General features: G+C 41.7%; 1 protein-coding gene across 1 annotated transcript; it reads left to right on the plus strand.

Moving 5' to 3' along the window:
* The first annotated feature begins 701 nt into the window (after positions 1-701).
* On the plus strand, positions 702-9,797 carry ETAA1 (ETAA1 activator of ATR kinase). Its single transcript, XM_072333579.1, has 6 exons — positions 702-986; positions 1,730-1,867; positions 2,462-2,538; positions 4,068-4,186; positions 4,504-6,608; positions 8,540-9,797. The coding sequence occupies exons 1-6, from the start codon at positions 764-766 to the stop codon at positions 8,659-8,661; spliced, it is 2,784 nt and encodes a 927-aa protein (XP_072189680.1). The 5' UTR covers positions 702-763; the 3' UTR covers positions 8,662-9,797.
* The last annotated feature ends 6,738 nt before the right edge of the window (positions 9,798-16,535 follow it).

The raw sequence follows: 16,535 nt of genomic DNA on the forward strand, positions 1-16,535 counted from the left end.
AAGAAGCGAAAAAAACCATATTGTTTGCCTGAGGCCTCGGGTGGAAAGAGGTTTCCCATTGCGGGGAGTCGGTGTTTTGTGTGACTTTAAAGCTCCTCATACTGCTGATCCTAGACCAGAACCCATTGCTCACGGCTCTTGAATGAAGTGTGAGCCCAAAGCGCTCCAAATGGGTAAAACAAAGAAGCAGGCAAGTAATACAAAGGCAGTTCCCTCCCTGACCTATATGCTTGGATATGCTTATACATTTACATTCAGTGGGCTGCGGAGGAAATATCCACCTTCTGATGTAATACATATACGTGCTTGCATTTCTAAATAGCGCTGTGATATCACAGCCCCTCGGGAACCTCACGTTCATTCCTTACCAACCATATCTGGCTTCTGGCAGCCTCTGTTTGCCAGCCCCAGTTCCCCCGCAGGGCTGAACCGCTCGCTCGTGCCTGGTTGTGGCTTTTCCCTCTCTGCGGACACCCCGAGCAGCTCCCAGCACGGAGCCGGACAGCACGAGGCACGATGGGGGCAACCAACGTGGGGCGCGAGCGGCCGCCGTGCCGAGGGTGGGCCCGGGGCCGAGCTCGGCCCACCGCGCCTTCCCGCCGCAGTTCGCAGCCGCGTCCGTAGACCCGCCCTCTGGCTGCGGGGCCAATGGCGGCCCGGCCCGGTGCGGCGGCGGCCAATCGGCGTTGTCCCGGCGGGCTCCCCGGCAAAATGGCGGCGCCGATGGCGGCGGGGTGGACGCGGCGCTTTCGTAGCGCTTGCCATGCCCGGTAGCCGGCGGAGGGAGCCCTTCCCCAGGCTCGCGGCCCCGCGGGGGCGGAGCGGCGGCGAGGACAGGGTCGGCCGGCGGCGGCGGCCGGCGGAGTGCCCCGCGGAGGAAGAGGCGGCCGGCGGCGGCGAGGAGGGCGGTGTGGGCCGCGGCCCGTCCGCGAGGGTGGCGCCCGGGCCGTCGCCGTCGCGGGAGGCGGCGGTGCGCGGCGCGGCAGGTACGGCGGGAGCGACCCCCGCTCTGCCCGCCCGGGTGCGCGGGGAAGGGGCTGCAGGTGTCCGGCGAGCAGCTCCCGGAGGAGAACGAGGCCCGGCAGCGTAAAGCGGCGCATTGGGTGCTCCGCGCGTTAGGAATGGCAGCTTCTAGAACTTGTGCAGGCTCACGCGGCGGCGGGTCCGTGTTTGAAAGGCAGAGCGAGCAGCTGAGACGGCCGGGAGCTGCTGTGCGCAGCTGTGTCGCTGTTATCAGCCCTACCTGGAGAGGCGCAGTGCAGGGATGTGCTGATGGTGCACCCGCAGGGAGCTGTGACCCAGAGGCTTTCAGAGGCCTGTGGGAGTTTTAACACAGAGCGGTCTGGGTGTGAGACACAGAGCGAGGCAGAACACAAAACACTCCCCCCTGTCGATCTGCGTAGCATTTCATTAACACAATGAAGTCAGTATATTCCCTCTGGTAAGCAGACAAGCAGTCCTCATACTTAATGTTAGATGCTGGGCATCCAGCTGTCAGCATGCTGTCATCTCTGTGTGATGTCACCACCTTGTCCTGCATTAACTGCAGTGGAAAGAACCCATCCTGTGTGTAAAGAACCTCCATGACTATGAGCTTTGTTTTGATTCTTCCTAAAGCATCTTCTCTGTGCCTCGCCCTGGGTCTGAGCTCCTGAGATTCCAAGATTCTGAGTTTGTTCACCTTTGTGTTTGCTGTTGTTTAATAAGGATCACCTTTCTGTTTACACAGAGCCATGTTTACACAAAACTCCAAAGAGATCACTGAGTAGGAAATCCAGAATACCAACCTTCAGCTCACCAGTTAATGACACTGATATACAGCAAGAAATCTTTTGGGATCCTCATTCACCAATTGCACATGGACTAGGTAATGTTAACAAAATTCAGACTTCAGGGTGCCTGCCAAAGGAATGCAATTGCAGTGTATTAGAAGAAGGGGACAGATTCTTCAGCAGAGGGTTTCTTGTGATAGAACAAGGGGAAACAGTTTCAGACTAACAGATGGGAGATTCAGACTGAACATAAGGAAGAAGGTTTTTACAGTAAGGGTGGTGAGGCACCGGCACAGGTTGCTCAGAGAGGTGGTGGCTGCCCCATCCCTCAAGACATTCAAGCTAAGGCTGGACTGGACTCTGAGCACCTGATGGTGCTGTTTGATTTCCCTGTTTATTGCAGGGGGGTTGAACTATGTGGCCCTTAAAGATCCCTTCCGACTCAAATGATTCTGTCACAAAAGTTACCACATTTATTGGAAAAATGCCCCTTCTTGTTTATCATGACAGCACCTGGTGAGGTGATAGGTTTGATTTTACTGTTACTAAAATCCCATCAATTCCTCAGCGTAGTGCTATATTGAGTTCTGACTTCATCGAGTGTAATTTGAGCTATAATGAATTTTATACATTGTAAAGTTTTGCCATTTTTTTAAAGTTTTTTTTAATTATTATTATTATTTTCTTAGGCAAAGGAAAAAACAAACAGCTCACCAGTAGATGTGCAGTAGAAATTTCAGAAATTGTTAATAGGATTGCTCCTCAGGTAATGGTTACTTTCTAAAACAATGCTCTGTATATGCAGTACTGAAACAGAACAGTGCTACGGTATTCACTTCTACTCAAAGCTCCCTTTTAGTTACAGTAGTCTAACATACATGGCAAGAAGCAAGTATGCAGATAACTAGAAACATGCTTATAAAACTGGGTTGATTTATAATCATAAGCTCAACATTTGACTCTTAAAAAAACAAGATGTATGAAGAAAGTGGACTAGTTGCAGCTGCATTTAGGAAGTTCTACTTGCAGAATGCAACTTATTGCCCCTGATCTTAGGAGATTTATTGTGGTTTACTTATCCTTAATCACTTGTACATTAAAAGGTATAATTTCTTCGCATACTGGATTTACTTGGCAACATCTGACTCAGATATCTAAGAGAGACTGCACAAGGATATAAACACAGTAAAGCTGCATCATTATTCTAAGTAATTTGCATTTTTTACCCTAAGGTCCCCACTCTTGACATCTCTTTCTGGCTGTGAAACTGACATCTACAGCCTGCAAAATGAAAATAAGATAGCCTTTTAATAGGAGTCATATTGTTTGCATTTTACTAGATGCAAGAAGAGAACTTGTCACTCCTATCACAGTCTGTAGAATGTGGCTTGCCAAAAATGCCAACTTATTTGACAGAGCCATTTAAATGTATTTGCTGTATTGAATATTTGTAAGAAAGCAGAATTAGAAAATCGCTGATAAGGGATGTCACTTCCTTTAAAATGATTATAGTCCTATAGCAACTATACATAGCATCATACTGGGTTTGCTAATATCTATTGCTTGTGTACTTTTATCTTGAAAAATAAAACATACTCAGAACTACCCTGGTAGTCAGTGAAGTCCAAATTACCCTTGTTGGCTTACATGCAGTAATTTCTCACATTCAGTGTTTGGCTCTGGCCCTGTACTCATTGTACTGCTGCAGTCGTGTATCTCTTAGATTTAGGAATTCTGATCCCAGCCTGAACTGTAAAACAAGCTCATTCAGTTTCTGAACATATTTTATTTCTGTTTAAATGCTCCTTCGATGTAAGAGTTGTAATAGAAGACGTCAGATTTATTTTTCCAGGAGCCATGCAAAATACGATGTTTCAAATTCACTGATCTGTTAATGCTGCTGTAAGTGCATAAAGATAAGGGTATCTCAAGTAGCTCCTTACCAGTGCACTAAAGTAAATAAACTAAATCACAGCTTATAATGTGAATATTGCTGATTATTCATAAACCCTATTGGGGATGTGAATATAGTGTTAGATTTGAGCACCAAACTAAAATTCAATTATTTTAATTGAAGTTACTGCTTTAAACTGATATAATTAAACTGATACAACTATCAGTTGACAGTGGTGGAGTAATCTTGATTAGCTTGTATTGGTTTAGTTCCTATCCTTAGCTTTCAATAGATTTGATCCTATTTAATTGGTTTAGTAACTTTAACTAATGGAAGGTGTGTGTCTAGTTAAATCTTTATCTGAAACCAAATTGCTAAGCATTATAAATCTAATCATCCAGGATGAAAAAGCAGCCTGTAATGAAGGCTCCCTTCTAGGGACATGGATTGGTGAGGATGCCATTCCCTGCACACCTGGAGTAGTAAAAGTGCGAGCTAGGACAAAGTTTTGTTGTACAAGGTAAGTCAGAGTTTTGCCTTGCCCATTGTAGCTGGGTTTTCATGTAAAATCAGTATGTATAGTGAGCCGTGTAATTGTATATTAGCATACAAAAAGATTTTAACTTTGCATTTGCTGTCTTCTTAACGGGGTGGTTATTACTGGGAGTGATCTAAAGGATTGTATGTATTGAGAGCAGCAGGATTCAGTCATACTCTCAGTAGCTGTTAAACTAGAGAATAAACAGCATATAGGGTAGCTTTAGCTGAACTTGCCAAAATTTTCTCAATGGGTCTGATTCTCTTTTCTGATTTCACTTTTGTTTTTTATTAATCTAGAGATCTTAAAATAAAAAGTCCTGAAGAGGAGCTCATGAAGTTGGCCAGAGAATTTGATAAAAATCTGATAGAGCTAGATGCTGTTCACGAACAAGAGAAGCTTAGTCATGGCTTTATCCAGACTGCCGCCGAGTCTTTAAATAATTACAAAGCTGAGTTAAAAATCAAGAACCTGAAATCACTCCTTGATGAAGTTTCTCCAACAGGTACTGCTCTGTCTCTGAAACCAGTTGGAGAAAGCACTGGCATCCCTACAGTAGAGCCTTGTCAGTCCAGCAGTCAAAAGTCTATAGATCTTGAGGCTGAAATAGCCCTTCATGCTCTTTTTGATTGTTCTACCCAGAAGTGTACCGGACAGTTAAGCCAAGGGCTGTCAGGTATTTCTCTAAATAACAGTGTTTGTGAAAACAAAAGCATCTTGGAGATTGACCACCTTCCTGAGCAGATTAAAAACGTGCAAAATGGTACATCAAGTGAGCATCGAAAAGATACCCCACATGCAGAAGGAAGCGTGAAACAGGCTGTTCCAAAAACTGACACTCACACACTGACAAAAAAAAATTCTTCCTTGAAAACAGAATTGGTGGGCTCCACTAAGCCCGCTGGAGCAGTTAATGATGATTTTGATGACTGGGATACAGATTTTTTGGCAGATGACTCTTTTGTGATGCAAATAACCCAAAATCCCGAGTTGATAAACGTTGAAGAAGCTCCACCAATGCCTATAAATCCGTCTGTGCACGGTTTCAGTGATGCCAGCGGAATAAAGGAAAGAAGTAATTCTACTTCAGTAGTTCGTGTGGAGAGCAGACACAAATCTAACAGTTTCCAGCTTTCACCTTTGAAGCATCCGAGTAAAAACGCACAAAATGTTGCAAAATCTCTTTCTATACCAAAGCCATGTAATAAGATGGAAAACTCAAAGATGGCAAGCATGGATTCTGCTTGGAGGAGTGCCCCCAACAATGATTTTAACTGTATTCCTGTTTCAGTGCAGTCTCAAGTGAAGAATGGAAATGGAACTGTTGAGGCTAAAGGTAACCTTGTTCCTCTTTGTCCTTCAAGATCCAGTTCTCGTAGACCACAGACTGACAAACCTGGGAATAACACACACTTTATTTTCTGTGAATCAACCAGTATTTCTACCAATAAGAAACCTAATGATCTAATCAAAGCGGTTAACCGAGTCAATACAGGTCACTTAAATCCAGCTGAAATACCAAAGAAACGTCCTCTTTCATTTGATGACTGGAATGAACCAAAATTCTCTGATGAGGTTTTAGACATGTTTTGTGAATCTGATAGTCTTTGGGATGCGAACTGTGAGGACGATGAATTATTGTATCAGGTATGCGACGATATAGAAAAGCAGACTCAGAACCAGGATGTTAAACAAGGAAGCGAAAGAACTAAAACAGTACAAGGAGACAGTATTCAATCCAGATCAAATGCTGATAGTGGCTTTGCAGCCTCTAAGCAAGGACTGCCTGATCAGCCCTTGGCACAACAAAGAAATGCACAGCAGGGTGGTCATTCACTGGACAACTCCTCTAGGAACATCTCAAGGGTTACACGTGGGCTGACTACAACAGGGCATGTAGCAAACAGCAAAAATGTACCAAGCCCTCAAACAGTGACCTCTGGTACTTTGGTGGAGAGTAAATACACACTGTCAAAAAATTATCATCAAGCTGCTTCTGAAGATACTAGAAGGAATACTTCAGGAAAATGGTACAGGTCAAATTCCGTGCCAACAAGAGAGACTGGTTCTGAAGCAAGCCCAGCTAATACAATAAACGTTTTTTGTAGCAAATTGTTAGAGGGCCAAGATCTTTCGTATAATGCAGGAAAGATGTCACATAACAGTTCAGGTAACAGCGTGTCACTTCTGCCTTCAAAGTTTAAGTTTCGAAAGACTAACAGTTCTCAGAGTCTTCTCCATGTAGGGCCTGAAAATCCAGGGAGTCATTGTGGCACTGGAATTGCTCTTCAGGGTTTGGAAGGAACTAAGAATCAGGTGGATGTGACCTTGCACAGCAAGCCTGAAAATACAAAACCACCTTTCAAGAGGCACCTTTCAGAGTCTTTTGCATTGCCTACATCAGGTGCGTGTCTTAGATATTGAATCACCACTGAACTGCTTTTTTTGTTGTTGGTTTTTCTTTTTTCCCCTCACTGTGCTGAGAAAGATATAGGTAAATTTATACCACGTTTCAACTTAAAAGATATTTCAATATTCATCCATTCAGTTCAGGCATTAGTAAATGTACTAATGAGAATTTGGAAGTTGTTTTCTCCCATCTTAAAACTGTCCTGACACATTTCTTGAACTCCTGTAGTTAAGGACTTCTCTTTCCTATGTTTGTTCCGCTTCTCAGAATACTTCCTACTCCATAAACACTCAGAACCACTAGAATCAGGTGTACTCTGATGGCAGCACTCAGCATACTATACTCTGAGTTGCTTCAAGCCATTTTGGTACACGGTAAGCGTTGTAGTGCAAGTCAGTGCTTGAATTAGCAGTACGTTTTGAAAAAAAAAAAACATTAAAAATTATTTATCTCAGCCATGATTTTAAAACCCCGGTTTATGGTGGGGCAGGGAACAGGCAGCAAATGATACAGAATGCCAATTTCTTTTTATTGTATGCCTGGAAATTGGAACCTCGAATCATTCTGAAACCTAGGCGTGTATTGTTATTTGCTCTGTGACCAGAATTGCCAGTGAAATATTCCTTGTGTAATCAGCCCAAACACTAATGCTTCCTTTTATTTACCCTCCCAGACGGTCACTAGACCAGTCCATTTTGAAGTGGTCTGCAATATTCTAACCACTGTTACTCACTAGAGAAATGTAGAGCCAGCCAAGTTTCAGTCAGTCCTCATTTTCACTTGACCTAATTGCTTGGTAGAGTATTTATTAGTACTAATTTTGATAAAATGGCCGTTTTGAAGTGTACTATATCAACCTCAATTGCTAGGAAGTGCTGTTATAAAAACAAAAAGTAATTCCTGGAAACCATCAGCCAGCATTATATAAAGAATCACTATTTTATCTTTTCTGTGCCCAGCAAAGAAGTAGATAAATGGAAATAAACCGCTTTAGTTGGGAAAGAGGGAGAGTTAAATAGCCATTCTGCAGAATGTTTTAGGGAATATATTTATGAAATTGAAAGTGCCCTCTAAGCTTAGATTTTATTTCCAGAGAAACAACAAAACTTTCCTTATCTTAAGCTGTTGCTGAAAAGACCTTGCTGCAATGGAAGGCTGGATGTTAAGGACTCTGCAAAATCTAACGTGATGGACATCTGTACATCATCTTTTAAGAATCAGAGCCTTTGTTTTGTTCATCCAGCCTGGAAAACTACTTATTAAAAACACATTAATTGGAAATGGGTGCATAAAAATGGTAAAATTCTTGACCTGAAGACTGATGGGAGTCTTCCTGTTGGTTCCAGTGAGGTCAGGATTTTATTGTACAGGAATTTATAGTTCTGCAACACGACATATAAAATATTACGTTTAGCTATCATGTTCTTGTCTCCTTTGCCAAATTTTATTGCTCCTTTTGACCTTTTTTCAACCTTTCTGGTTTTATTTGTGTGACACCTGTACTATATCTGACCCCTGTGTCTATACCATCTCCACGTCCATCTCTCTAACTCACTAAATCGTAGAACCCTTTTCATTCCGATAGCCTTAATTTTCTTAACCCACTGCCATCTCCTATGTTGACTCCTCGTGTCACAAGGTTCACTTGAAGGGCAACCAAGTAAAATTTCCTTGAAGCAAATGTCTGCACCCAACCCCTATACCTTCATTGTGAGGTAGTAATCAGCAGCGCTGCAAAGGTCATGTATTTTATCCCCCTTCTGCCCTGGGGACAGGATAGATGGGCTTGGGTGCCTGGCATGTCACAATAGTGCACTCTTGCCATGTATCTTCAGACACTGAAAACAGATGAGTTAAAATACATATTGGGGAGGAAAAAAAAAAGAAAAACCTGTGGGGTCCTAATGCATGTTCTTTACTTACAGTGTCTATGGCGGAACAGAAACACAGAAAATGTTCTCAAGAAGAAATTGAAAGGAAAAAACAAGAAGCTCTTGCACGAAGGAAATCCAGAATGCAGGCATTCTTAAAAGACGCTTCCGTTTGACTGAGTTCCAAGTTCTTGGGAGGGCAATGTTGTAACAATGGGGGAGATTTTAAGCTGTGCTCGCAGTTGTTGAAAGCAAACTTTTCTTATTTCTTGATTTAAAAAAGATCTTGATCCTGAACCGTAACTAATCTTCTGGTGGTATTTAGTCTTAACTAAAACGTACCTGTGGGAAATGCGTAGTCCCAAACTGTCCTCAACACAAATTTCAAGGCTTTTCAAGTTCCTGTTCTGTTATGCATTGAAGTTACATGCTCCAAAAATCATGACCACTTGAAAATAATTGTGTACGCTAATAAGTAAGAGGCTTCAAAAATGGGCTGTATGGATTTTGGCTGTATTTCTTTTACTGGATAGATTTTAAGCTAAAGGATGATACTCAAGCACGCACAGACAAAGCAATACTTGTGCTTGCTCCCAAGTGAAATTTCTAAAGTCTGCATTAAAATAAGTGTAAACTTGAAAACATCCAGTATTGGGAAAACTAATAGAAATGAATAGGTTTTGGAAGCCTTGGTCCGTTTTTCTGTTATCTTAGGCAAAAATTGTGCATGGTGAAGAAAGGATTTAATATACGAATTTCATAGGGTGAAATAACAGCATGGGAAGAGCACTTTGTTTGTTAGTTTTCTCCATGAAGAGATGGAATTCTACCTAATAAAATCAGGCCATTTTTTTCTTAACATGTATTACAAGCTAATTAAAGCCTTTGTCGTGGTACCAAACCATAAGCAATACAAAATGCACCAGGTGAAATGTCACCAACTGTGAATCAGTTTCTCATGATGGTTATACTTATTCTTCAAACTAAAGCCTGTTACAACGTAATAATACGATGTCACGTCAGCTTAACGGAGGCTGATGGAATTCTCAATGTGATAGATGGGCGCAGAGCTCAAACTGCACGAAGTGCCTGTGGGTAACCTGTGAGATGTCTGTTACCGAGGGATGCTTAAATGTAAACATGTGACACTATGAAAAGTGACTGTGATTTTCCTTTGTAAATAACTAACTTTGCGACGTACCGAAGGTCAGATGAAGCTTTTGGTTTCTGTTGAACGTACCATTTTTGTAACTTCTGAAAGTGTAAGTATTGTATATTTGTAAATTGTCATTAAACTTCTGTTGTTTTTTTTTTTAGTATTTCTCTAGTCTGTTCTGTAAGATATTATAGAAACTGGTAAAAGGGAGTGCAGTTGGAACACTCCATTGACGTTACCTTACGGTTTATTATGTGTTTTATTCAGTTGTTCTGTGCCTCACTTTTCTACCTGTAGTGGTGGCAAACTACTTCCCTCAGTTTACACTAAAAATCCTTTCCTTAGGAACTGTTTCTAAGCACAATCATCTGCAGCAGGGTCCTGCAATACCACGCTATGTTGCTTTTCAACCTCTGAAGGTGCTTTTGTATTAACCACCATTCTCGGTGCTAATTAGTGCATTATGAAATCAAATCCTGAAGCCCACCAAAGACCATGCTGGTGCCAAATGAGCATTACTTGTGGTTTCTGGCTGCAGTTCCCTGCCCTGCCAGCTCCAGCCCTTGTGCAAGGAGTGATGAGTTGGATCAGCTTCCTGATCTGACAAAGTTAACCCAGAAAAAATACTTTCAGCTATTCATAAAACTTCACCATAGCGACACGCTTACCAGATCATATAACATAAAATAGCTTGTGCTGTCGAACCTCTGCAGGCAGTATTCTAACAGCTCAGATTTGCAGGTCCATATGGCAGACACATGAAACGCAAGTAGGTGGTGGTTGCAAACATCGTATTTATCCCAATAAGAGTTTGATGCTGAATGGATCCCAAGCACAGGCTATAGGAAGGCACTGGGGCTGTCCTGAAATGATGCTGCTGGTCTGACCCAGCACTTCCTCATCCTGTTACAGATCTGACCATCCCGTTTGTCCTTGGAGCTGCAGAACAGAGCTTAGTGCACATCGAGGGGAAATCTGTTCTTAGAAGAGGTATACAAACAGCCCTTTGCAATCGGAGGAAGATGCCATCAACTTCTTGAATGATTTACTGTCACTTGCTTACCTGGGTACTTCCTATGTGCTGCACAGCCATGATTGAAGAGTCTGTTTGCTAGGAAGTGTGAAACATCTTTTTGACAGTTTGCTAATGCATCTATTGCTCTCTCCCATTAACCTCATCATTACAGAAGGGCTTTGACTTCTGCTTTTCATAAATACCTGTTCTTTAGCATAGGTGCTGCACTTTGAGGCCTTTAATTTGGCCTTTATCTTAAACACTGTTTTCCAAATAGAAATCACAATTTCTTGGGACCGTGCTTTCTTAACTGATGTCAAGACAAAGTCACGACCTTCTTGACTATCCCCAAATGCCCTACTTCCAATTAACAAACTGAAGAGTCTTTTTGTGACTTCGTGCTGTTAGAAACAGAAATTGTTTCTTGTTTTAAAACTTAAAACCTTTCTATACCACTTCTATTAGGCAACTCTGGTCAAACTGAAAAGCTATACGGGTTCATTGGTGGAGTCAGTGAAGGCAGAAGCAAGACTCATTATGACTTAGGAATAACTACAAAGAATAGCAACGTCTACAGTATCAACAGCAAAGTTCCACACGCTATGTATTTTTATCTCAAAAGAGAAAAGAAAAAGCATTCATACTGAACACGGAGCAGCCCAGCAGACAGAGCAGTGAGGGCCTCAGATTTGCTCTGCTATATGGAGCAGATGAGAAGCACAAAACCTGTGTCTCTACTGCTTGCTACCTTGGTCCATCCCCCTCTGCTCACCCCAAGGGAGGAAGGGGAGAAGCAACCCACAAATACTGCATGTCAGCCTCAGTCACACAAGCTTTTGTCTCACCGCTTGCAGTAGACAACAGTTCTTCATTAGGAAATTATCTACATGATTTTAATTAATTAATACACGTGTACGTGTAAGAAGTTTGGTATTTCAATAGCTGGCACTGTGCTATGAAGCCACATCTTCCTCCAGGCAAAAAGGACCTATACGAATAGTAACAACAGTCTTAAATACAACCCAAATTAAATTATGAATGTCATGTTTCATTATAAATTAATTTATGACTGTTTGCTTAAGGACTCATCTTCATTTCATTCAGAGCATAGTAATTTTTTACATGAGCAATCAGTAGGCTTCAGTTTAAATGGAACTGGAAATCCTGTATGTCCCCATACCTGGGTATAATTTGTATTTAATGGGCTTTGAAATAATCTTGCTGTGAATGATGTCACTCACTAAAATACAAGGATTATCTTTTTCAGCTAAAACCTGTGCTTTTGTTTCATTTTACATAGACAGGTACGGTCACGTAAAGGACCGATCCATCATTATTCTTACCTATATCTAAGATAACGTATGTTGGAAAATACACCTACTCACACACAACCTTCCAGTGTCTGTGGAAGTGGACCCTGTTTAGAGCATTTGAGAAACTTGGTGACTTTTTTATTGTGTTACTTATGTCAGATTTCCAAAGAGGCCAGAACCCAGCAGCTCTCAAGGTTTTGGTCTATAAAGCACAATTAATCTTGGGGCTGCGCTTCAGGAATGGCAATGTAATCTTATACTATGTGTACCACTTATTACATCTAGACCTCTATACCCAGAGGAATAACATAGATGAATTCATTGATTATATCTTTTTAAGTCTAAAAAGAGCTACAATTTGTCAGGAAAGAATAGCTGGAAGCAACAGATAGTGACCTAAATAGTAGAATTCCAAAGATAAAATAGAAGAAAATGAACACAAATGCTTCATTGTTTGAGAGCTTCATTGTTTGTACCACACTCCAGTGAATCCAGTGTTTGTAGAAGAGGCCAAGGCAGATAGAATCTGTGGAGCTAAAAATGACAGCCTGAGTAAGTAGCCATCAAGGATGAAGCCAGGAGGACTCTGGCGATTGTGCTGTAAATCATAACTGCAATATTTGCTCAAAGCTCCGGTTCCTACGCATGCTTGTTCTTGTCAGAACAGTCAGAAAAGTCCTGCCTCATAAAACACTTAGGAATACCTAATGTACTGTTCTTGTGGAACTAAATATAAATTTCTTTGACTATTGTCTGTATGTAACAGCAGCATGGCAGCCTGCAGACCATTAACGGCCTGATTCTCCTCCTCCTGCTGCAATTTTCCTTCCAGCTCTGGAGGTAATGGAGTGACTCAAGCAAGCAGAGAATCGAGCCCATTGCATTTCATTATTGTAAGTAGTTCTTGTCTTTAGCACATAAATCTACCAAAACAACACTGCGTTTATCAGAAATTGTTACTGTTTATGCACGTTTGTTGAGGTTTCTGATGGAAAAACGGTTGCACATATAATATAATTGCTAGGAATCTTGTCCTGTTAAGGCTCCCACAATATCAGACTTCCTGCTCCTACATGGGAAATGAGAGCTATCTCCTAGGTTTCAAATTTACATTCACTTTCAGTTTGGCTTACTTCTTAAACTCAGCTATTTTCTATGGCATGCGTCATCCGCTCCTGACATTTAAGGATATGGCATTTGATGCGTTAAGGCTGTGCGATCTGTAACCTGTAGATGCTGAAGGGGATATCTGGGCTGCTTCTGAAGGAGGTGTGCAGGGTGAATGAGAACAGCAAGATCATATATGCAGTACAGCAATGTATGCATGTAAAAATTATGAAGGGCTCCGCATCACTGACAAAAAATTTATAGAGATCAAGAAAGTTTGAATAAACTGCATTAGAGTGTCAAATCCTGACAATATAAATCATTTAAAAAGTCTAACTAAGTAACAGTTTTCTAACAGATAACCACACAGATACGAAGAAAAGTTGGAGGACAGCCTGCAGAAAGAGTTATGGAGGTGAGTGGAAAGAAATTTGGAGATGGTTTAAGATAATGTCAATCAGAGCAGACCAGGTAATGACAAACCCTTTTTTCACATTGTTGAGAAAGTTTGAGGCTCTAACAAAGCTACATAAAACACCTGCTGGTTATAAAAACGTCAAACAAGCATACATTTGGGAGATGGAGAGACTCAAAACAGTCATGCAGGGAGAGATTCTTGGAAGACGCGTCGGATATATATGTCATCACAGCAATTTGCCTGTCCACGTTCCAGAAAAATCACAATTGCTTTTGTGAGCGCTGAAAGTAATCAAGCCTGATTTCCTACAAACTAATTAAGATTCTAAAAGATGAATGTTGCAACTGAAGATTCTTCAGCTGAGTCATTTATAGCATGAGAACGCAGCATGGATACCCAAGTGACTGGTAAGAAGGAATGCACACCTGAGCTTTTCTGGAGATATAGGGATTTTTTGAGCCTCTCTTCGCCATCAACCCTCTGTTCCATCCACGTTCTGAAAACCTCTATTGGTTTTTATATTCTCTAAAGGACTTCTATCTCCTTGCCTACTAGTGAAATTTCTCTATTCCTTTCATGTAATGGTGGTGTTTTACTCATGATGACCTCAGCACATAGAAATAAAGATTACTGCCAGCCTCCAAACTTGACCAGTTTTCTTTATTCATAGGAAGTCTTGGGGTTCACTAATTAGTAAAGTAATCTGATATTATTTCTGACCTACAAATAGGAGAATGTGGGAGAGGGCCTTGAGGTCTCCATCCCCCAACAAGCCTTCAGCAGGACCTTGTGCCTTTCTCTGCACCTCTCCCAGTTATCTCCAAGCTGTCAGTCTGGTTCCTCCATCATCTGAAACCAACAGCCTGGCCATCTTCTATGCATGCATGTACACTTTAATTAATTTTTCATAGCTGAATATTTATCAGATAAAATGAAGAAGTAAATCTAATTCGAAAATGAAGCTGGCTGCGATATTTACTGCTGGTTAATGACAGCTTTAGACAAGAATTTAATTACACAGAACCAACATGCAATCTACATCGCGTGAGTGTACCAGGTGACTTATTTCAAGGAGTAATACAGAGTGTAACTTTTAGACCGCTCCTCAATATGCACTTAAATCAAAACATTTCCGATGATGGAGCACATTCTTCAAAACTGATTACAAAAATAGCTGCCTCACTAATGGAATGATTTTATGTGTTACGGTATAAATAACCCGTGAGGATACTCTTGGGAAGTTACGCTGTAATTTAGCACCTTTACAACCAGAAACTGCTAAGGAAATATTTTTTCTTTGACTTGGACCTACTTTTCCCCCTTTATATTACTTAGAAACATCTTTCTTAAGGACAGTTTCCGTACCAAGCCCAGAGACTACATTGAAATCTCACGCTCTGTGACAGTACTTTAGGTGTCATCTACATGCAGCTGCTGTTTAACTGTTTAACATACTTATTTCAATTAAAAAATGGCTGACCCTATGCCCTGACTAAGCAGCTTCTAGAATTAGAAATAAATAAGTTGGTACAACACTCTTGGGTGGATGAGGAGCAAGCTTTGTTCCGGGACCTAAGTGCTTAAAGAGACAGACATGAAAACATGGTGATCTTTTCAACTCAGGCCATTCCATCATTCTATGGTTCTGCAATTCACCACACAACAATCCTGTATGGCATCTTTTTAGTGGGCATGATTTGCATTTGCAAATCTTCATTTAGGTAAAAGTAGCTGTATTACAGCTTATTCCAACACCATTCTGTTCTGAGTTTACGCCAGGCATATGCTTAAGGATACTTCCACTTTATAGATAGGCATGCCATCTTCTAAGAGCTCCAAAGGCACCTAAAGAGAGATTTACACCCACCTTGTGTTACAACAGCTCCAGAGGAACTCTAACTAGCCAGGAGTAAATAATGCCCATAACTGAAAACACTGAGCAGCACCTCAGCTGGTGTAAATTGTCATAGCTGCTCTGTGGAGCTGGGGACACTTTACACGACCAGAGGATTTGTTCCTCTGAATGCACAGGACATCGGCCTCCAACAGATGAAATGACCTTGCGCAGCAGGAACGCGCAAACTTTCTTCTGAGCTCAGTGGGAAACATGATTTCTAACTCCAGCCCCGCAGGTGTGCTTCACCTTTTATTGCTCAAGATGGGTATTTGCAATGGTCCACTGGGTAATAGAGAGATGTCTTTTTAAGGTCCTTTCTAAGGCACATTCTAAATGTGGCTAGAAATATTCACTTGCTGCTGAAATTGCACAAGGTAAGCCACACTTATTCTCAGAGCTTGTAGATAAACACAGCACTGTATGGTCATCCACTGTTGCACTGAAAGGGTCACAACCCTTTGCTAAGGCCTGTGCTGACTTAAAGGCCCCTCACTCTTAAACAGAATCATTTCATCTGGCTGGGAACCTGGATAGGACCCTTCCAGTCATGTTTCTGTAGCTCTCACCACTTCAATTCTTCAGCTCTTGACCTTGTCCAAACTATATCACGACCTTGATGCAACAAAGTCCTCTGCAGAAAATAGGGTATATCCATCTGACCAGAAGTTCCAAAGCCAAGGGCAGCCCTGATGGAACTGGAAGGTGACTTGCTTACCTACAGCACATCCACATTCTTGGCTCACAACTTAGACAGCCTCTAGATCACGATAATAAAGTGTGCCACATGGTGCAGCAAAAGCTCTCTGTGGCATTATACGCATTGCCTGTACCAGAGGGATTATTTCTAATAATCTCACTTAACAGCCCACACATCATTATGTCTGTCCTAAGAAGCTTAGCTGTCATCCCCACTCCTTTAAGTTCAGCTGGGTGAAATTGGTAAAATAAAACAAAATCCCATGCAAAAAAAGAAAAAAATAAATAAAATCATCTTGCTCTATAAAAGTCCCTGAGACAATCTTTTTCTAACTCCAATATAGCCTTAGCCATAAAATCTCACCCAGTAAAACCCCAAGTTCTGTGTTACAACTGCTTTCCTCGTCACAACAAGCAACTGTGAGCGCCAAGAGATCCCTTCCTAGCT

This window comes from Excalfactoria chinensis, chromosome 3 (assembly GCF_039878825.1).
Source record: "Excalfactoria chinensis isolate bCotChi1 chromosome 3, bCotChi1.hap2, whole genome shotgun sequence".
In the NCBI taxonomy this organism is placed as follows: domain Eukaryota; kingdom Metazoa; phylum Chordata; class Aves; order Galliformes; family Phasianidae; genus Excalfactoria; species Excalfactoria chinensis.